At 50.2% G+C, this 22,910-nt stretch overlaps 1 protein-coding gene across 1 annotated transcript in view; it reads left to right on the plus strand.

Annotated features, from left to right (window-relative positions):
- The first annotated feature begins 529 nt into the window (after positions 1–529).
- Positions 530–22,910, plus strand: part of NTSR1 (neurotensin receptor 1) — a 205,018-nt gene continuing 182,637 nt past the window's right edge. The window contains exon 1 of the mRNA XM_060230639.1: positions 530–1,225. Coding sequence (XP_060086622.1) covers positions 530–1,225 — 696 coding nt within the window. The remainder of the gene's footprint in view (positions 1,226–22,910) is intronic.

A 22,910-nucleotide genomic window follows, 5' to 3' on the forward strand; every position in this document is an offset into this window, starting at 1 on the left:
CAGGCAGACAGAGAGAGACAGACAAACAGAGACACACACAAAGAGAGACAGAGACAGACAGAGAGACAGAGACAGACAGACAGACAGACAGACACAGAGAGAGAGACTGACAGAGAGAGAGACAGAGACAGACAGACAGAGAGAGAGAGACAGAGATACAGAGAGAGAGACAGACAGAGACACACACAGAGAGAGAGAGACAGAGAGAGAGAGACTGACAGAGAGAGAGACAGACAGACAGAGATACAGAGCTAGAGAGAGAGGTTTGCCCGCTGGCTCCTCCTTCTCCTCCTCCCCCCCCCCTTTCTTGTTTGCAAACCAGACCAAGTTTCCACTTTTGGTTTTGGGCAGCTTTTGCGCTCGCCCTGCCTGCCACAGCAACAGCGGCGGCGGCGCGCCGGTCCCGCCTGAGGCTCCAAGGCTCCCCAAGCCGCCTCCTCCTCGGACGCCGGGGTACCACCGGGAGCATCCTTCGGGGGAGCATCTCCGGCAGAGGCGCCGGCTGGAGGAAGCCTTCCGTCGCCCGGCCATGCCGCCGAGCACAACTTCGCCGCTGCACCCGCTGGAGTACCTGATGGGCCAGTTCTACTTCCAGCCCACCGATTACGGCCCGCCGGGGCCCGGGAACTTCTCCAACGGCTCGGAGCGCGGCTCCCGGGTGCCCGACGAGGAGGACTTAGACGTGAACACGGACATCTACTCCAAGGTGATGGTGACCGCCGTCTACCTGGCGCTCTTCGCGGTGGGCACGGTGGGCAACTCCATCACCGCCTACACGCTGGTGCGCAAGAAGTCGCTGCAGAACCTGCAGAGCACGGTGCACTACCACCTGGCCAGCCTGGCCGCCTCCGACCTCCTCATCTTCCTCCTCTGCATGCCCGTCGAGCTCTACAACTTCATCTGGGTGCACCACCCGTGGGCCTTCGGCAACGACCTGTGCAAGGGCTACTACTTCCTGCGCGACGCCTGCACCTACGCCACCGCCCTCAACATCGCCAGCCTCAGCGTGGAGCGCTACATGGCCATCTGCCACCCCTTCAAGGCCAAGAGCATCATGTCCCGCAGCCGCACCAAGAAGTTCATCAGCGGCATCTGGCTGGCCTCCTTCCTCCTCGCCGTCCCCATGATCTTCACCATGGGCCAGGTCTACAAGCTGCCCGGAGACCCCGACTCGCTCATCTGCACCAACGTGGTGGACACCCCCACCCTCAAGGTCGTCATCCAGGTCAGTCCGAGCCCGGCCAGCTGGCAGCTTGCAGGAGGGGCTGACAGTGAAAGAAGTTAAAGCTGCTTTCTTGCCACCTCTCCTTCTTTCCTCCTTCCTTCCTTCCCTCCCCTTTTTCCTCCCCTCCTTCCTTCCCTTCCTCCCTCGCTTCTTTCCTTCCCTCCCTTCTTCCCTTCCCTTCTATCCTTCTTTCCTTCCCTCCCTCCTTTCCTTCCTTCCCTCCCACTCACCCTTCCTTCTTCCCTCCCTCCCTCCCTCCTTCCTTCCTTCCTCCCTCCCATCTTTCCTTTCTCCCTCCCTCCCTCCCTCCCTCCTCCCTCCCTCCTTCCCTCCCTCCCTCCCTCCCTCCCTCCCTCCCTCCCTCCCTCCCTTCCTTCCTTCCTTCCTTCCTTCCTTCCTTCCTTCCTTCCTTCCTTCCTTCCTTCCTTCCTTCCTTCTCTCCAACCAAACCTGGTCTCGTCTCTGGAGCCCGCCCTCTCCCTCCCTCCCTGCGCCCGGCTTTCCCCTTTTTGCTGCTTTCTGGGGCAGCTCGTCCAAAGGGCGCGCCCGGAGAGAGGGGCTTAAGAGCGGGCGATTGGGGATTAGTTCGCGGCTCGCCGCCGCCGCCACCGAGCAGACGTTACTTTCCCCTCCGCGGCCATAAGCTTTCTGCTGTCGTGGCAGACGCCACACGCGGCCGCTGGTCTCTCGCTCGCTCTCTCCTCCTCGCGTCTCTCAATCGCAGCCGCTGTGCGGAGTCCTCGCGTGCCGCCGCCGCTCCCCGGTGGCCGGAGCCCGCTCGCTTGAACTCGGCGAAGGGAACAGTCTGGCGCCGCTGCCGCACGTTCCCTCGCTTTAGGGCCGCCCCTTGGAGGCTCGAAGCCGGCGGCGGAGGGGGCGAAGGGCGTCGGGGACTTATCGAGGTGGTTCATGTAGACTCAGGGGTGGCCACACTGGGACTCGGGAGCCACATGGGCCTTTTTCACATATATTGTGCAGCTCTTGAAGCCCCCACTGCCCTGGGGCGGCCTTGGAGAACACGTTTGTCTCTTTAAATCACTCCCCCAAACCAAGGCAGTGGGCAGCTTGGAGAAGGCTTTGAAAGAAAGTTGTTTTCTTTCCACCTCTTCCCCCCCATCTATTCCTTCCTTCCTTCCTTCCTTCCTTCCTTCCTTCCTTCCTTCCTTCCTTCCTTCCTTCCTTCCTTCCTTCCTTCCTTCCTTCCTCCCTCCCTCCTTTCCTTCCTCCCTCCCTCCCTCCCTTCCAACATCTGGCATTCATAGAATCATAGAGTTGGAAGGCACCTCTAGGGTCATCTAGTCCAACCCCCTGCACAATGCAGGAAACTCACAAACGCCTCCCCCTAAAATCTTGTGGCTCTCAAACATCTGATGTCTATTCTATGTGGCTCTTATGTTAGGCAAGTTTGGCCACCCCTGCTCTAGGCAGATGGGTTTTGGAGAGCGCCTCGCTGGTTTGGTTTAGGGCTGGCTCTGCTGCTAGGCAAACTAGGTTATTGCCTAGAGCGCTGACTTTCTAGGGGCACCAAATTGGGTGCCCCCCATGTGACTCAGTGATGTTATCAGTGCAGGGTGTGTGCGTGCGTGTGTCTGAAGACAGCTGTGCCTAGAGGGCCAGAAAGTCTAGAGCTGGCACTGTTTTCGGAGCCCGTGCTCTGTGCAAACCTGGGATGGTGGCTTTCTAAGATGTGAAACGGTTCTTGGGGTCGGAAGCAAGGGTGGGTTTTAGCTGAATGAGAAGAGACTGAAACACTTGGCTGAAGAAAGCAGAGTCCTTCGATCTGTGCGAAGTGTACAAATTAAGCACAGCTGCGTGTTTTCTCTTCTTTGGCGCAATTTATTCCCCAATTGGGACTTGATTTGCATAACGCGCGCTGTTTTCGCTAGGCAAAGGTGAGGGCGGAAACATGGAAACAGAGAGGGGGAAGGGACCTCCAAGGTCATCTAGTCCACCCCCCCTGCATAATGCAGAGAGTTCGAAACTACCTTCCCACCCCACCGCTCTCCCCAGTGACCTCTACTCTAAGCTCAAAAAGCCTCCAGAACCACCAGCGGCATTTGGGTGGAGAAATCTGACCTGGAGACAAATTCCTTCCTGACCCCAAAGTGGTGATCAGCGGGCATATAAGAAAGGGCCACAAGAGCTAAGCGCTGGCTCATCCATTCCTGCCCTCCCTCGCATAATCTGCCTAAATTCACAGCATTTCTGTGAGATGGCCTCACAGCATTTCTAGCCTCTGCTTTAAAACCTCCGCAGAAATAACGCAGGCTCCTGAAATTCCACTTTCTGCATCTCTGGAAATCACCTTCAGAAACTTACCAGTTCACCAGTCTTCTACCTGTGCACAGGTAACAACATCTTTCCTGTCATAAGGACTAGAGACTTGCTTTCAAAATGTAAAATGTTCAGCCCCCCCCCCCCCCCCCCAGGCCCAAAAGCACACTGAACACTTTGTGTGTGAGTCAAAGCAATGGTTCAGTGCCCTTATAGAATCATAGAGTTGGAAGGGACCTTCAGGGTCATTTAGTCCAACCCCCGCACAATGCAGGAAACAATGCAGGAAACACCTCCCCCTAAATTCACAGGATTTTCATTGCTGTCAGATGGCCATCTAGCCTCTGCTTAAAAACCTCCAAGGAAGGAGAGCCCACCACCTCCCAAGGAGGAAGCCTGTTCCACTGTGGAAACTCACAAATCCCTCCCTCTAAATTCACAGGATCTTCATCGCTGTCAGATGGCCATCTAGCCTCTGTTTCAAAACCTCCAAGGAAGGAGAGCCCAGCACCTCCCGAGGAAGCCTGTTCCACTGAGGAAACTCACAAATCCCTCCCTTTAAATTCACAGGATCCTCATTGCTGTCAGATGGCCATCTAGCCTCTGTTTAAAAACCTCCAAGGAAGGAGAGCCCAGCACCTCCCGAGGAAGCCTGTTCCACTGTGGAAACTCACAAATCCCTCCCCCTAAATTCACAGGATCTTCATCGCTGTCAGATGGCCATCTAGCCTCTGTTTAAAAACCTCCAAGGAAGGAGAGCCCAGCACCTCCCGAGGAAGCCTGTTCCACTGAGGAAACTCACAAATCCCTCCCCCTAAATTCACAGGATCCTCATTGCTGTCAGATGGCCATCTAGCCTCTGTTTAAAAACCTCCAAGGAAGGAGAGCCCACCACCTCCCAAGGAGGAAGCCTGTTCCACTGTGGAAACTCACAAATCCCTCCCCCTAAATTCACAGGATCTTCATCGCTGTCAGATGGCCATCTAGCCTCTGTTTAAAAACCTCCAAGGAAGGAGAGCCCAGCACCTCCCGAGGAAGCCTGTTCCACTGTGGAAACTCACAAATCCCTCCCCCTAAATTCACAGGATCTTCATCGCTGTCAGATGGCCATCTAGCCTCTGTTTAAAAACCTCCAAGGAAGGAGAGCCCAGCACCTCCCGAGGAAGCCTGTTCCACTGAGGAAACTCACAAATCCCTCCCCCTAAATTCACAGGATCCTCATTGCTGTCAGATGGCCATCTAGCCTCTGTTTAAAAACCTCCAAGGAAGGAGAGCCCAGCACCTCCCGAGGAAGCCTGTTCCACTGTGGAAACTCACAAATCCCTCCCCCTAAATTCACAGGATCTTCATCGCTGTCAGATGGCCATCTAGCCTCTGTTTAAAAACCTCCAAGGAAGGAGAGCCCAGCACCTCCCGAGGAAGCCTGTTCCACTGTGGAAACTCACAAATCCCTCCCCCTAAATTCACAGGATCTTCATCGCTGTCAGATGGCCATCTAGCCTCTGTTTAAAAACCTCCAAGGAAGGAGAGCCCAGCACCTCCCGAGGAAGCCTGTTCCACTGTGGAAACTCACAAATCCCTCCCCCTAAATTCACAGGATCTTCATCGCTGTCAGATGGCCATCTAGCCTCTGTTTAAAAACCTCCAAGGAAGGAGAGCCCACCGCCTCCCGAGGAAGCCTGTTCCACTGAGGAAACTCACAAATCCCTCCCCCTAAATTCACAGGATCCTCATTGCTGTCAGATGGCCATCTAGCCCTTCAAGTAGTTGAAGATGGTGATCAGATCACCTCTCAGTTGCCTCCTCTCCAAGCTAAACATGCCCAGCTCCTTCACCCTTTCCTCATAGGACGGTCTCCGGAGCCCTCACCATCTTTTTCACCCTCCTCTGGACCCATTCCAGCTTGTCTATATCCTTCCTAAGATCCCTTCCCTCAGTGATTTTAACTAAGAGATTTAACAGTACATCTTTTGCTAACAGACGATACCCTTGTGCAAGTGCGTCCATTGAAATGGTGCCTTGTGTTATTAGAATGCTGTTATTATGTTAATATTCGGCGCAGCATTTTAATCGTTAATTCTTGATAGTACCTAAGAGCTTCCAGATTCATATAAACTGCTGTGGCTACTAAACAACAAAGATGGGAGCACAACTGACGCTGTGGCAAAGTTTTTGCTGGCCGCTCTTCTTATACGCAGTAATGTATTGCAATTTGAATTGGTATTAGACAGACTGACGTTTGACTTATTTTTGTACAGATTTTAGACCCTTTTAAGCATGTTCTTTTGTCTTGACTCGTGTTGGCATGTTTAATCTATTTGTATGCATATGTGTGCACATCTTATTTTTTTCCTCTCTCTTTTATCTCTCCTTTACTGCCAGTGAAGGTAACTGAACTGAATCAAAGCGATGGATACATACAAACCCTGGTTAAAAGTCCTGGTTCATGTTGGTGCGTGTGCAAAAGCCTTTGAAGCGTTCGTTGTTGTTGCGCGGCAGTCCACCTCTGCGCATCTCTTGCCTCGAAAACCCTACGGGGTTGCCTTAAGTCCTCTGTGACTTGATGCCAATAACAACAAGAACAGTAGACACATTAATGCAATGTGGGATGGTATAGCTTGTGGCTTGGGAGTAACATGTGACTCTTTCAGACATATTGTATGACTCTTGAAACCTCCACTGCCCTTTTGGCTGGCTTGGAGAAGGCATTTCTCTCTTTATACCATTTCTCTAAGCCAAGCTAGCTGGTGGCTTGGAGAATGCTTTTCAAGTTAACATAAGAACATAAGAGGAGCCATGTTGGATCAGGCCAATGGCCCATCCAGTCCAACACTCTGTGCCACATAAGAACATAAGAGAAGCCCTGTTGGATCAGGCCAGTGGTCCATCCAGTCCAACACTCTGTGTCACACAGTGGCCAAATACACACACACACACACTGTGGCTAATAGCCACTGATGGACCTCTGCTCCGTATTTTTATCGAACCCCCACTTAAAGCTGGCTATGCTTGTAGCCGCCACCACTTCCTGTGGCAGTGAATTCCACATGTCATTCTTTAAGGGGCTGCTGGACTTCAGTCATGTCCATGAAAAGCAGCAAAAGACAATGCGGCTCCTTTCTTTCTCTTTTCTATGATGAAGCCACAGCGTCCTACGCGGGGCTTGTAGAAAAAGCCCAGCGGGAGCTCATTTTGCACATTAGGCCACACCCCCTGACATCACCATTGTTTCATGCGAGGCTTTTTTGTAGAAAAGCCCGGCAGGAACTCATTTGCCTATTAGGCCACACCCCCTGATGCCAAGCCAGCTGGAACTGCGTTCCTGTGCATTCCTGCTCAAAATACCTCGGGTCCTACTAATGCCTTGTGCAGAGGTGGCCAAACTGTGGCTTGGGAGCACATGTGGCTCTTTCATACATAGTGTGTGGCTCTCAAAGCCCCCACCACTCCATTGGCCAGTTTGGAGAAGGCATTTGTCTCTTTAAATCAGTTCTCCAAGCCAAGCCTGCTGGTAGCTTGGAAAATGCATTTAAAACTTAAAATTGCTTTCCTTCCTTCCTTCCTTCCTTCCTTCCTTCCTTCCTTCCTTCCTTCCTTCCTTCCTTCCTTCCTTCCTTCCTTCCTTCCTTCCTTCCTTCCCTCCCTCCCTCCCTCCCGCCTTCCTTCCTTCCTTCCTTCCTTCCTTCCTTCCTTCCTTCCTTCCTTCCTTCCCTCCCTCCCTCCCTCCTTCCTTCCTTCCTTCCTTCCCTCCTTCCCTCTCTCCCTCCCTCCCTTCTTCCTTCCTCCCTCCTTCCCTCCCCTCTTCCCTCCTTCCCTCCCTCCCTCCTTCCCTCCCTCCCTCCCTCCTTCCTTCCTTCCTCCCCTCCCTCCCTCCTTCCCTCCCTTCCTCCTTCCTTCCTTCCTTAATTCCCTCCCTCCCTCCTTCCTTCCTTCCCTCCTTCCTTCCCTCCCTCCTTCCCTCCCTTCTTCCTTCCTTCTTTCCTTCCTTCCTTAATTCCCTCCCTCCCTCCCTCCTTCTCTCCCTCCCTCCTTCCTTCCTTCCTTCCTTCCTTCCTTCCTTCCTTCCTTCCTTCCTTCCTTCCTTCCTTCCTTCCTTCCTTCCTTCCTTCCTTCCTTCCTTCCTCTCTCCCACATCTGACATTTTTTTCTATGTGGCTCTTACGTTAAGCAAGTTTGGCCACCTCTGGTCTTGTGCATATAAAGTGCTGTTAAGTGACAGCCGACTTCAGGGAACCACAGGACTTCAGGGCAAACGATTAAGCAGAGGCCGTTTCCCCGAGGTCTTCCCCTGCAAACTCCTTCCTTTCAAGAACTGACCCTGCCCTACTGAGAGGCCAACCTCAATGCACTCCAATCACACGTAGGCGGACTTTCAAGGAAAGTCACCCAGAATTCAACGGCATCACTTCCCAGTTAGCAAACGCAGGATTAGAGTCTTGTAACTCAGTATCTCTGTGAACATTTCCTTGTGGGAGGCAGCTGAACGAATCCACCTCTTTTGGAAGATCCAGGAAGGGATTCAGACCCTGGGCCACAGCCTGAGCGGGGAGAGCTTTAGCCGTTCTGAACTAGCCCCACTGATTATAGCTCCGGAACGAAACAAAATGTGTGTACAGTGCCATCAAGTCACAGCTGACTTATGGCAACCCTAGCAAGGAGTTTTCAAGGCAAGGGAGAAGTGGAGGTTGTCTGCCATTGCCTTCCTCTGCAGAGCCTTCTTTGGTGGTCTCCCTTCCCAGCACTGACCTTGATTAGCTTCTAACTTATGGTAACCTCAGCAAGGGGCTTTTAAGGCAAGTAAGGAGCAGAGGTGGTTGGCTGTTGCCTTCCTCTTCAGAGCCTTCTTTGGTGGTCTCTCTTCCAAGCACTGACCCTGATTGGCTTCCAATTTATGGTGACCCCAGTAAGAGAATCCCAAGGCAAGGGAGAAGCAGAGGTGGCTGGCCATCGCCTTCCTCTACAGAGCCTTCCTTGGTGGTCTCTCTTTTAAGCACTGATTCTGATTAGCTTCTGACATGGTGACCCCAGCAAGGGGTTTTCAAGGCCTTCCTCTACAGAGCCTTCCTTGGTGGTCTCTCTTTTAAGCACTGATTCTGATTAGCTTCTGACCCCAGCAAGGGGTTTTCAAGGCAAGGGAGAAGCAGAGGTGGCTGGCCATCGCCTTCCTCTGCAGAGCCTTCCTTGGTGGTCTCTCTTCCAAGCACTGACCCTGATTGGCTTCCAATTTATGGTGACCCCAGTAAGAGAATCCCAAGGCAAGGGAGAAGCAGAGGTGGCTGGCCATCGCCTTCCTCTACAGAGCCTTCCTTGGTGGTCTCTCTTTTAAGCACTGATTCTGATTAGCTTCTGACCCCAGCAACGGGTTTTCAAGGCAAGGGAGAAGCAGAGGTGGCTGGCCATCGCCTTCCTCTACAGAGCCTTTCTTGGTGGTCTCTCTTTTAAGCACTCACTGATTCTGATTAGCTTCTGTCATGGTGACCCCAGCAAGGGGTTTTAAAGGCCTTCCTCTACAGAGCCTTCCTTGGTGGTCTCTCTTTTAAGCACTGATTCTGATTAGCTTCTGTCATGGTGACCCCAGCAAGGGGTTTTCAAGGCAAGGGAGAAGCAGAGGTGGCTGGCCATTGCCTTCCTCTGCAGAGCCTTCCTTGGTGGTCTCTCTTCCAAGCACTGACCCTGATTAGCTTCCAATTTATGGTGACCCCAGCAAGGGGCTTTCAAGGCAAGGGAGAAGCAGAGGTGGCTGGCCATTGCCTTCCTCTGCAGAGCCTTCCTTGGTGGTCTCCCTTCCAAGCGCTAACCAGAAGAAACAAAATAGACTAGAGGCGATAATAAGCTGGGTTGTGGGTAAGGTTGCCACCCTCCAGGCGTAGCCTGGCAATCTCCTGCAATTATGACTGATCTCCAGATTTCAGAGATCGGTTCTCCTGGAGGAAATGGCTGCTGGTTAGGTAGGCTCTATGAAACTAAGCCCTGATTGGGTCCCTCCCCTTCTTGTTGTTTTTTTTTTCCTTCTTCTTCTTCTTCTTCTTCTTCTTCTTCTTCTTCTTCTTCTTCTTCTTCTTTTTTCTTCTTCTTCTTCTTCCTCCTCCTCTTCTTCTTCTTCTTCCTTGAGCTGCACATCCAAGTAGCTTTAATCAGTCTGAGGGTCATGCCCAAGCTTCACAGCACTGTGCATTTTAAGCTCTCGAACTCTGATTGGTCCTCCCAGCACACCCATTGCACCAGTCTGCATGACATTCTTGAAGGCCGCGCAGAGCTCTTGCAAAGAAAATCCACAGCTTAACCCGCTGAGCCCTCGAACCGCAGTTCTGCATTGGGCTCCCACACCAGCACTGCTCTTAGATCAGTTTGGGGCACAGGCCGGGAGGAGGAGGAGAAGCAAGAACATCTTTGGAGCTCACACTTGACAGAAGGGACAAATCCCGCCCAAGTTGGCTCGTGTCATTAAAGTTTACTGAGGCGTGAACTTAAAGAGCAAGTAAAGTTTGAATCGATAGCGGTGTCGGATGAGCAGAATCGCTTTTAGCTAGCTGGAGGAAGCAAAAACAAACCCAAAGAGGCAGCCGCTGTCTCTCAAAGTAAGCCCTTTATTGCTAAATGCTCGCAGATCTGCAGAAAACAAGGGCATTCCCCTATTCTAGCAATATCCGCAGGGCACAGGGGAGATGCCAGAGAACAGGAGGAGGTAAAATCCCTTTCTTCAGGTCCAGGGAACCAAACTGTTCCCAAGTGATTGACTACTGCGTGTTCCGTACAGTTTATAATGCCTAGCCGATTTCAATCTTCAGCTTTTTGTGGAGCCGAGTTTTTCACCTACACAGATAGCGTGGGTCCCAAAATCCAACAGTTATGCTGCCGGACTTCAGCACTTTACATATCAAAATCAAGTTTTGTTCGTTATTATCTTCAGAAGCACTATGAAATCTTCATTGACCCAAAAGCTCTTCTGTTCCTTATGTTAAAGTGGTCATTTTTTCTAACATGTGTGTGTGTGTGTGTGTATCTGCATGACTGTGGTTTAGGTTTCCTCTTCAGGGATTACTTTTTACAGTGAAGGTAGCTGACAGAGAAGAGAAGGGAGACCTGTCCATCTTTAGTATCCAACAATGTCCTGGGAATGAGGGGGCTGTGGCTGAGTGGAAGTGCCTCTGTTTTGCAGACAGAAAGTCTCGGGTTCCGTCCCCTCCCGTAAAAAGGATCAGGCAGCAGGTGATGTGAAAGGCATAAGAGCATTAGTAGAGGCCTGCTGGATCAGACCAGTGGTCCATCTAGTCCAGCATCCTGACTCACACAGTGGCCAACCAGTTCCTCTGGAGGGCCATCAACAGGGCATAGAGGTTGAGGCCTTCATAAGAACATAAGCCCAGCTGGAGCAGACCAGTGGTCCATCTAGTGCAGCATCCTGTCTCACACGGGGGCCAAGCAGTTCCTTTGGACGGCAATCAGGGCATAGAGGCTGAGGCTTTCATAAGAGCCCTGCTGGATCTGACCAGTGGTCCATTTAGTCCAGCATTCTGTCTCACACAGTAGCCAACCAGTTCCTCTGGAGGGTCAACAACAGCGCAAAGAGGCTGAGGCCTTCATAAGAACATCAGAAGAGCCCTGCTGGATCAGAGCAGTGGTCCATCTAGTCCAGCATCCTGTCTCACACAGTGGCCAACCAGTTCCTCTGGAGGCTCAACAACAGGATATAGAGGCTGAGGCCTTCATAAGAAAATCAGAGGAGCCCTGCTGGATCAGACCAATAGTTCATCTAGTCCAACATCCTGTCTCACACACAACAGCACATAGAGGCTGAGGCCTTTATAAGAACATCATAAGAGCCCTGCTGGATCAGACCAGGGGTCCATCTAGTCCAGCATCCTGTCTTACACAGTGGCCAGCTGGTTCCTCTGGAGGGCCAACAACAGGGCACAGAGGCCAAAGCCTTCATAAGAACATTAGAAGAGCCCTGCCATATCAGACCAGTGCTCCATCTAGTCCAGCATCTAGTCCAGGGTCAATGCACTTTCCCTTGGGATCCAGGGAACTGGGCAAAGGAAGCTCTGGCTCTTTCCTTCCTTCCCCAGGGGACTGGGGGGGGGGAGCCTCAGCCAATAGAAGGAAGAGAGGCTTGGCTCAGTAGCTCTGTTGCGCAATTGAGCAAGCCTTGCAAAGCAAGCTGTTATGCAGAAGGAAGCAAGACGGGGAGAAGGAACCAGATGACAGCAAGTTGCTCAGGGGCCTGATAGGAGCTCTCCGGGGGCTTGATTCAGCCCCTGGACTGCATGTTTGACACCCCTGCTCTAAATGGTAAAGGTAAAGGTGCAAGCATTAGGTCATTACTGTGCAAGCATTAGGCCATAACTGACCCATGGGGTGACATCACATTATGAGGTTTTCTTGGCAGACTTCCATGGGGTGGTGGTTTACCATTGCCTTTCCCAGTCATCTACACTTTACCCCCAGCAAGCTGGGGAGTCATTTTACAGACCTCAGAAGGATGGAAAGCTGAGTCAACATTGAGCCAGCTACCTGAACCCAGCCTCTGCCGGGATCGAACTCAGGTTGTGAGCAGAGCTTGGACTGCAGTATTGCAGCTTTACCACTCTGCGCCATGGGGCTTCTATACAACAAATGGGTACAGATGGTTACATTCAATAAATTGCCCCAGTGAAATCACAAAAGTGTGTTTCTGCAAACTTTATTTTCACTGCTTTGTAAGAGTGTTCACTTTTACTTAGTGGAAGTGCAGCTGCTGGGGGATAAGGAAATGTGTCATGGGGCTCCTAATAGGTACTCTGCCTCTGTGAGAGAGAAAGAGAGCCTGTGTGCACACCCGTGATCAGCAATACTGCTTTTCAAATGTTGCTGATCACGAGGGGGGAAATGAGCACTCTCACTTCCTCCATATGTTTGCACCATGCAGAAATCTCAGCGATTAATCTGAGGCAGGAGGCAGGGCCAGTGCACATGGGCCCACTGTCCCTCCCTGTGTGGCCAATGTGGGGACCGATGTTCCCTCTAAGCTGCAGAGTCTTGTGAGCAAAAATTCTAATTCTAAAGCCACTGGCATTAAAGTTGTGAGCTACTGCATAACTTAGTTTGCTCTGGGGGCCATTTTTCCTGAGCTAAGACAAAAATGTGTGAACCGGAGGCTAAAAAACTGTGAGCTAGCTCACACTAACTCAGCTTAGAGGGAACACAGGAGGGTACAAGGCTACGGTGGCTATTGGCTGACTAAACGTCATTGAAAAACTGATAAACAGGATATGAACATTCATGTCTCCTGGGAGAGTTGCGGACTTCCAGGTGGAGCCTGGAGGTCTCCTGCTATTTCAATTGATCTCCAGGCAACAGAGATCCGTTTCCCTGGAGAAAATGGCTGCTTTGGAGTGTGGTCTCCAGGGCTCAGTTTGTAGCAGGAGTTCCTTTGCATATTAGGCCACACACCCCTGATGTAGCCAATCCTCCAAGAGCTTACAGTGGACCCTGTAATAAGAACCCTGTAAGCTCTTGGAGGATTGACTACTAAAGTTGCCAAGTCCCCTGTGTTCTCTGGCAGGAGAATTTTGTGCACACACAATGCAATGACATCATCCACAAGTGACATCATCATGACAGCAACGTCACACACAGGCTCTCTAAGCATTTCTGGGAAAACTCTACGGTTTTCTTGGATGCTGTAGCAATTTGGGAGGGAACACTCCATAGTACAATAGGTACCATAGAGTTTTGCCCTCCCAAATTGCTAAAGCGTCCTCGAAAACCATAGAGTTTTCCCAGAAACACTTAGGACGGCTGCACATGACATCGCTGGTGAGATGACATCACCCACAGTGGGTTCTCTCCCACAGGCCCAATGTAGCTACATCAGGGGTGTGTGGCCTAATATGCAAAGGAGCTCCTGCTACAAAATGAGCCCTAGTGGACTCTGTCTTATTGTATCCTGCAGAAGTCCCTTCTTGCCCAAACTCCACCCTCCCCAGGCTCCACCCCCCCAAAAAAATCTCCAGGTATTTCCCCAAACAGATCTGGCAGCCCTACTTCCTGGTGCTGTCTCTAAGGTTGCCAGACCACAGTCACAACTCCTGGGAGCATTTGGGGATGTGGAAGACGTATGCTCCTCTGAGCATGGAGATTCAGCCGTCCTGGCTAACAGCCATTGAAAGACATATCCTCCGTGTCAGAAACATTTCCTGGGTCCTTCACGTCTCTCTGACCTCTTGACTCTTGCAAGATCCTGACTTTTCTGTCAAGAGGCAATTAAAAGCTGCAAGGAAGCCCACCTGTTTCCCCTGCTCCCTTGCCTCTCTTCTGTTTTGAATATGTCAAGAGATGTCAGGTTATACAAGCATCCCACTTCCTTCCTTCCCAGCTTGGAAAGGGATAAAATACAAAAACAAAACCTCTCTGCTTTACTTTGTTAGCTTCCTTCTCTATGGCAACAGACCCCCATCTCAGGAAGCAAAACCAGTCAGAGCAGGCGATATAAAGTTTGAAATCAAGCGAGCTTTGCAAACGGAACAATTACTCCTCGGACACAAATAGGTGACTTCATCTGCAAAAAGCTCTTTCGGAAGAGTATTCATCATGTCTGGCAGTTCACGTCTGTTCTACCTTCAGGAGAGATGGAAATGTGGACGCACTAGAAACAAACGGCTGATATTTTAAGTCTGCGGATTGACAGTTTTTGAACCGTGCATAAGAAACGACTGGCAATCCTAAACAAAGCAATGCCTTTCTAAACCCACTGAAGCCCAATGGGCTTCAGACAGGGTAAACGCTGCTTAAGATTGCACTGCGAGTTTCTGTTGGATGCCTTTAGCGGGGCTATGTGGCACAGCAAAGATAAAGTGGCCACGGACATGTGTGCATATTAGCTTATAAGAATTAGCTCCCCATATGTACCCCAGAGAGTACTGAGATCAGGAGGGAAAAACTGGTTAACAATCCCCAGGCCGAAAGAGGCCAAACTGAAGAACACGTGTGAACGGGCCTTTTCGATCGTCGCTTCGCGCTGGTGGAATCAAAGGGTTGCCAAGTCCTATTCAAGAAATATCTGGGGACTTTGGGGGTGGAGCCAGGAGACTTTGGGGGTGGAGCCAGGAGACATCGGGGTGGAGCCAGGAACAAGGGTGTGACAAGCATAATTGAACTCCAAGGGAGTTCTGGCCATCACATTTAAAGGAACCTCACACCTTTTTAAATGTCTTCCTTCCATAGGAAATAATGAAGGATAGGGGCACCTTCTTTTGAGGCTCATAGAATGGGACCCCCTGGTCCAATCGTTTTTAAACTTGGGAGATACTTTGGGGAGAATCACTAGATACTATACTGAAAATTTGGTGCCTCTACCTCAAAAAACAGCTCTCCCAGAGCCCCCGAAACCTCCAGATCAATTCCCCATTATACCCTATGAGAATCAATCTCCACATAGAGAATAATGCTCAGCAGACGTGTCCCCCCCCCCCCCCATTTCCGACTCTGAAGGGGATGGGCTTTTCTACTCACGAGCTGCTGCCAACTTCTTCACAGCAACACAGACACACCATCCCAAGAGGAAGCCTTTCAATCAGTGACTGAAGCCTCCAGAGGTAGAAACACACATGGTCCTCCGGGGGCGGAGCTCCCCCCCCCCCGCCGGCCAGACTCCCCGAGGAGACACCACCCAGCAGCCAGAGAGGATGCAAGGACTACAAGTCCCAGCATGCACCTCGCGAAGGGAGGCCGGACTGGAGAGAATAGCAGGCCAGCGGTGGGCAGGTCTTTGTGACCCGGAGGAAGGGAGAAGCCTGAAGCCAGGCAGGGAAAGAGACACTGAGCCGTTCCACCCCCCCCCCCCACACACCCCTGCTATCAGATTTTTAGAGAGCGGGGGATTAGGCTGCTAATCCAGGGGTCCCCCGGCAGGGCGGGGGGGGGGGGTTGGGAAGCCTATGGAATCAACTACTGGATGAGGTGCGGGCCCTGCGGAGTCTTGACCAATTCCAAAGGGCATGCAAGACCACTCTTTTTAAAATGGCCTTCGCCTAAATGAAGGCTTAATGTAGACCTGCAGTAGATATAATCTACTATATCCATCCGCCACATCCACTGAAGAAAGTATCCGAGATGTAGCACCAAAAAAGTTAATTTTAATTGCAAATGATGGTTTTAATTGTGTTGGTTTTATTTATGAATTATGTATTGAACTGTATTGATGTTTTATATTGTAAATTGTAATTTTATATGTTGTAAGCCGCTCTGAGCCTGCTTTGGCGGGGGGGGGGGGGGCTGGATATAAATAAAATGTGTTATTATTATTATTATTAATAAAAGTTTAGTAGAAAACAAGGGAAGGGTTACCTGGAAGAAAAAAATACATATTGGGTGAGGACAGACTGGCTCCTTGGGCCAACTCAGAGACACCTCTGAAATCAGCACAAAAAAACCCTCCAGACAGCAACATCTGTCACCCATTCCTGTCCGGTACTCACCTCGCCCTCCAGGCCGATCCACCCGGTTCAAAAAGCTACCACTGCCAAAGTGATGGCAAATGTTTGGGCCGGCCGCCAGTCACCTCCTCACGTCCGGAAGGGGAAGGGCGCTCATGAGGCAGTTTGGCAGAGTGAAAGCGCCAAGCCGCCCTAAGCCGTTACTGGCTTTTTTTTCTCCTTTATAGACCAGTCAGAGCGCTTGTGCGCAAGAGCGCATGAACCCATAAAAAAACAGAGCAGCAACTTCTGAGGTGCCTCCCTGTCTGAAGGCGCCCAGCCGCCTCACAGACAGGATAGGACCATTCACCGGGGACGGTGTGGAGGCTGCGGGATGGCTGTTTTTGATCCGCCTCACTTTCGGCCACCTCCCAGCTGCCCCAGAATGCCCATCTGTTCTCAGCCAATGTAACCAATACTCCCTCTAAGCTGTGGAGTCTTGAGAGCAAAAATTCTACTTTGTGAGCTGCAAGCGCTGAAGTTGTCAGTGAGCTATTTGATTACTTCATAAATTAGTTTGCTCTGGGGCCATTTTTCCTGAGCTAAGACAAAAATGTATGATCCAGAGGCTAAAAATCTGTGAACTAGCTCACACTAACTCGCCTAAGAGGGAACACTGATTGTAACTAATCTATCCTAATTCTAACTTCATCCTGTGTATGGTGAGTCACTTACATCTTGCAAAGAGCAAAGAAAAGAAAGCTTACCCCCAAGCCCCCACCTCTTGTTTATGTGGCAAATTTATTGATCAGCCAATAATAATTCCTAACAGGGCTTTTTTAAATAGAAAAAGCCCAGCAGGAACTCATTGGCATATTAGGCCACATCCCTTGACATCACCATTGTTCCACACAGGGCTTTTAAAATTTATTTATTCTCCAAAAAAGGCTCCAGGCAAATAGGTGTGAAAAACCTCAGCTTGAGACCCTGGAGAGCCGCTGCCAGTCTGAGAAGACAATACTGACTTTGATGGACCGAGGGTCTGATTCAGTAGAAGGCAGCTTCATATGTTCTTCATATGTAAGCTGTGGAGTCTTGGGAGCAAAAATTCTGCTGTGTGAGCTACTGGCATTAAAGTAGTGAGCCAGTTTGGTGTAGTTGTTAAGTGTGCAGACTCTTATCTGGGAGAACCGGGTTTGATTCCCCACTCCTCCACTTGCACCTGCTGGAATGGCCTTGGGTCAGCCATAGCTCTGGCAGAGGTTGTCCTTGAAAGGGCAGCTGCTGTGAGAGCCCTCTCAGCCCCACCCACCTAACAGGGTGTCTGTTGTGGGGGAGGAAGGTAAAGGAGATTGTGAGCCGTTCTGAGACTCTTCGGAGTGGAGAGCGGGATATAAATCCAGTATCTTCTTCTTCTTCTTTTGGGCTTGTTACTACATGTAAGGCAGCTGCAATGGTTCAAGTGAGAAAATTAACTCACAGGTGCAAATGAATCCTAAAATCAAGTTATACCTTCTTAAGTCAGTTCGAGTCGATGGGCTTTGAATGGTGTAGCTCTGCTTAGGACTGCACTGTTAGGCTGGGTACAGACTGCCGTCCTAAACTGCCGTCCTAAACTGGAGTGGCCGAATCCGGATCAGATGCTTCCACGCAATGTGCCTGTATATGATGCAGGGGTCTGGGCAGGTTTGGTTTTTTTAAAAAAGAATACCGGTGAGCACCTAGAGCGGGTTGGTGGGTTCATACCACCAATCCACCTCGCTTGCGAGCTTCCACATTCAGATGCCTGGAAAGACGGATGGAGTGCAGCAGTAGCTACCAAGTGGTAGCTGTTTTATCAATCTCTGTGAGGTCCAGGGGTGGAATTCTAGCAGGAGCTCCTTTGCATATCAGGCCACACACCCCTGATGTAGCCAGTCCTCCAAGAGCTTACAAAAAAGAGCCTTGTGAGCTCTTGGAGGATTGGCTACATCAGGGGGTGTGGCCTAATATGCAAAGGAACTCCTGCTAGAATTCCTCCCCTGGTGACGTCAGAGGACAGGGCGAGTGCGGGAACAGGACAGGCAGCAGCTGTGCCTTTCTGACCTCGCTTTTTCGCCTAGCGGCCTACGGTGGCTCAAATGGGCCATCTGAATTCCACCGCAGTGTTTTAATCTCTTTCTATTGAAAAGCGGTGTTTTTAAAGAGAATTTGGTCTATTACAGCAACCTTCTCTCAAATGAATTTACGCTTCCTGTCTGCACAGCAGATCTTCACTCTTCATTGCAGTAAGCTTCATTGGCTAGAGTTGCCAGGCTTGGCTTGGCTTGGCAACCAGTGGAAACCCAGGGGAGAGAACATGGCTGGGGGCCATCAGATTTACAATAGAGTTTCCAACAATTCCTAGAGAGATGTGACATCACTTCCATGTTTTCCCTGGAAAACCATTGAGATGTAATTTCCCAGTGACCATCCACAGTGCTCTAGGAATGATCCATAATCTCTATGGTGTTTATCACAGAGATTGGGGGCATGAGTGATGTCACTTCCAGCGGATCACCGAGAAGGGATGTCACAGCATCAGTGACATTTCCCCCAGGCTCCCAGAGTTTGTCAACTTAGGGCTGGCAACTGCAGGTTTTGCTAACCACCTGAGAGATCTGACCCACATGGAATGATTCCCCATTCCTCCACTTGCAGCTGCTGGAATGGCCTTGGGTCAGCCATAGCTCTCACAGGAGTTGTCCTTGAAAGAGCAGTCTCTGTCAGAGCTCTCTCAGCCCCACCTACCTCACAGGGTGTCTGTTGTGGGGGGGGGGAAGATAAAGGAGATTGTAAGCCGCTCGGAGTCTCTGATTACGAGAGAGAAGGGTGGGGTATAAATCTGCAGTCTTCTTCTTCTTCTGCCATTCTACAATTACTTGTTCTTTGGCACAAACCAGTAAATGCAGGAGACATTATCTGATTAACAGAAAAGTTTCAGCAATTTGGCTGTCAAGTTGATGGATATCCAAATACTAATATAATCATCATGAAGTCAGCTATTCAACCACGGATACGGATTTTGCAAAGATAAGGGGTTTTTTCCCCAGAAACTATTTTACCATATTAGTTTATTCTGTGAACCACCCCGAACCAATTTCTGAGGCAGTGGCATATTAATATTCTTAGTAAATAAATACGAGCATGTGCTTCAACGAAGCCTAACTTTTGGGGAAAATAAATGTGTTACTATCTAATTTCCCTTAATGGGAATTGAATTTAGTTCATGAATCCCAAACATCTTCCTTTGCTTCAGTCCTAATTACATAGACTCGTACCAACAGAGCCACAGAGTTTGCTGGATTGTCATTGGAAACACACCTCTCGAAGACGTCTGGTTTGATTGTTTGCCTGTGTGATGGTAGGAGAAAGGAAACACAGATTCGTTTTGCTATTTCCTCATTCTTCTGATTCGGCCTTTCCAAATCCTCTGTGACCTTTCTATCCAGGCTTAAACTGGAGGGGTTCTGCATGATCCTCCACTTTGCTTGAAGGAGGCATCCAACTTGTAGAAGCCCCAGGAGGGACGGAAATAAAGCCCTTGTCGATTGAAGCTCACACTGACGTTACCTCAGTGCAGAACCGAGAAGCCACAATTTCGCCGTGGCTTCCAGGGATTCCCCCGTGGCTACGGGTTGCGCTTATGAGCATTGACAGCCATCTGGAGCATTCTTAGAGGCAGGGGAGAAAGGGACAAAATAAAATAATGACCCTTCATACCCGGTGAGTTGATGTGGAAGGGAGAAAACGGGAGCCCAGCCCTTCAGGCAAGGAAGAGCAAGACATTGCCTGGAAATGATGGGTACTGTTCTCGTAAGGCAGAAAATGAACCAAAACAGGGACATTTTTAAGTTGAAACAGCAGGGATGAGATGTTTGAAATCATCTCTGCTTATACAGCTTGGCTCTGGCAGGGCTTTTTAGGTAGAAAAAGCCCAGCAGGAACTCATTTGCATATTAGGCTACACCCCCTGACATCACCATTGTTTCACACAGAGCTTTTTGTAGAAAAAGCCCAGCAGGAACTCATTTGCATATTAGGCCAAACCCCCTGACATCACCATTGTTTCACACGGGGCTTTTTTGTAGGAAAAGCCCAGCAGGAACTCATTTGCATATTAGGCCACACACCCTGACATCACCATTGTTTCACACAGGGCGTTTTTGTAGGAGAAGCCCAGCTGGAACTCGTTTGCATATTAGGCCACACCCCCTTATGCCAAGTCAGCCGGAACTGTGTTCCTATGCGCTCCTGCTCAAAAAAAGCCCTGGAATCTGGCCTGAAGGTGATCTTGTGGGAAGTCCACATTTGCGACATATTTGAAGGACTGTCTCCTTCCCCTGTGTGCCAACTATTATCATCAGGCAGCAATCTGCTGGCTGTCCCACCACTTAAGAATGTAAGAGAAGCCATGGCCCATCCAGTGCAACAGTCTGTCACACAGTAGCCAAAAAACCAGGTGCCATCAGGAGGTCCATCAGTGCGGCCAGGACACTAGAAGCCCTCCCACTGTTGCCCCCCCCCCAAGCACCAAGAATACAGAGCATCACTGCCCCAGACAGAGAGTTCCAACAATGCACTGTGGCTAAATAGCCCTTGATGGACCTCTGCTCCATATGTTTATCCAATCCCCTCTTGCAGCTGGCTATGCTTGTAGCCACCATCACCTTCTGTGGCAGTGAATTCCATGTGCTAATCAACCTTTGGGTGAAGAAGCACTTTCTTTTATCCATTCTAACCTGACAGCTCAGCAATTTCATTGAGTGCCCACAAATTCTCATATTGTGAGAAAGGGAGAAAAGTATTTCTTTCGCTACTTTCTCTATCCTATGCATAATCTTGGAAACCTTGATCATGTCACCCCTCAGTCAACATTTCTCCAAGCTAAAAAGGCCCAAGCATTTAAAGAGCCCCACAGGCCAGTCTGTCATCGATCAGAGCCAGGGCCTTTCACGTCGTGGCTCCAGCTCTGTGGGAGGGGGGGGGTCCCCACCTTGGAGATATTCAGAAGATGCTGCAAGGCTTGCCTGTTTGTCTGAGCTTTAGGGGGAGGGGGATTGAATGACAGGTATCTTTGAAGAGATTGGGGGTTTGCTATTTTATTTTTGGTTTTAGCTGGGGATGTTTTTAGGTATTATTGTGAGCCAACTTGAACCATGAGGTAGAAGAAGATGGGTAGTCATGTTAATCTGTCTGTAGCAGCAGACAAGAGTAAGCGCCCTGTAGCACCTTAAGGACTAACAAAATGTGTGGCAAGGTATGAGCTTTCGTGCATCCCTATTCACATCTTCAGATACAGCTAGTGAGTCACTCTGTCCTTATAACTGGAGAATAGAGTGATTTCAGATGCCGAATGACAAGAACAGGTGTGATTAGATTAGGTTTACTATGCAGAGGAGTAATAGGTGTGGAGAAGTCAGCATGGGTAATAATACAGGAAACCTAGGTCTTGATTCAGTCCAGGAGGATGCATTGTCTTGAAACCTAGGTTTCTAGTGCGTGCCAGAACTGATGTCACTGCATTGCCGATGACACAAGCCTAGGTCTCCTTTTGCTACCTATAAGTCCCATCCCCCCTAGCCAGATAATTGGTGCCGGAAGGGTAGGGCTCCAGAGAAGGGGATTCCCCCAATCCCGGTGGGAACCTAGCAAGCCTACTCTATCCCCAACACCACCCGAAACCTGAAAACAGCTCTTGGTGAGTGGATGTGAGTTCTTTCTCATGGCTTAAGTCTTTGGTTAAAGGGGGGGCCATGCGCATCTTATCTCAGAGAACGCGAACAGCATTACCCAGGAATGACTAATCTCAGCCTTTCTGCACCGAAGCCGGTCTCGTTGGCTGGATCGAAATTAAATAAGTCCTTTGCTTTCACTGCTTTACGTAATCGCTCTCAGCTTACTGAGCTCGGATGGGTCTTACGTAATTTTGTGTGTGTGCCTGCCGATGATCATTTATTCACGTCTTTTCAGGAGCTGTCCCAGGCCAGGAATGAAAAGAACAAGGGGGTTTGTGGCAGGGGAGGGAGCCTGGAGAGAATTATCTCTGTGGTGGCGGCTCCAAGCATAGCCAGCTTTAAGAGGGGATTGGATAAAAATATGGAGCAGAGGTCCGTCAGTGGCTATTAGCCACAGTATATATATATATATATGCGTGTGTGTGTGTGTGTGTGTATATACATACAGACACACACATATATTGGCAACTGTGTGACACAGAGTGTTGGACTGGGTGGGCCATTGGCCTGATCCAACATGGCTTCCCTTATGTTCTTATGTGACACAGAGTGTTGGACTGGAGGGGCCATTGGCCTGATCCAACATGGCTTCCCTTATGTTCTTATGTGACACAGAGTGTTGGACTGGGTGGGCCATTGGCCTGATCCAACATGGCTTCCCTTATGTTCTTATGTGACACAGAGTGTTGGACTGGGTGGGCCATTGGCCTGATCCAACATGGCTTCTCTTATGTTCTTATGTGACTCAGAGTGTTGGACTGGAGGGGCCATTGGCCTGTTCCAACATGGCTTCTCTTATGTTCTTATGTGACACAGAGTGTTGGACTGGGTGGGCCATTGGCCTGATCCAACATGGCTTCTCTTATGTTCTTATGTGACACAGAGTGTTGGACTGGGTGGGCCACTGGCCTGTTCCAACATGGCTTCTCTTATGTTCTTATGTGACTCAGAGTGTTGGACTGGATGGGCCATTGGTCTGATCCAACAGGGCTTCTCTTATGTTCTTAAGTGACACAGAGTGTTGGGCTGGATGGGCCACTGGCCTGATCCAACAGGGCTTCTCTTATGTTCTTACGTGACACAGAGTGTTGGACTGGATGGGCCATTGGCCTGATCCAACAGGGCTTCTCTTATGTTCTTACGTGACACAGAGTGTTGGGCTGGATGGGCCACAGGCCTGATGCAACAGGGCTTCTCTTATGTCTTATGTGACACAGAGTGTTGGGCTGGATGGGCCACTGGCCTGATCCAACAGGGCTT

This window comes from Heteronotia binoei, chromosome 2 (assembly GCF_032191835.1).
Source record: "Heteronotia binoei isolate CCM8104 ecotype False Entrance Well chromosome 2, APGP_CSIRO_Hbin_v1, whole genome shotgun sequence".
Lineage (NCBI taxonomy): Eukaryota > Metazoa > Chordata > Lepidosauria > Squamata > Gekkonidae > Heteronotia > Heteronotia binoei.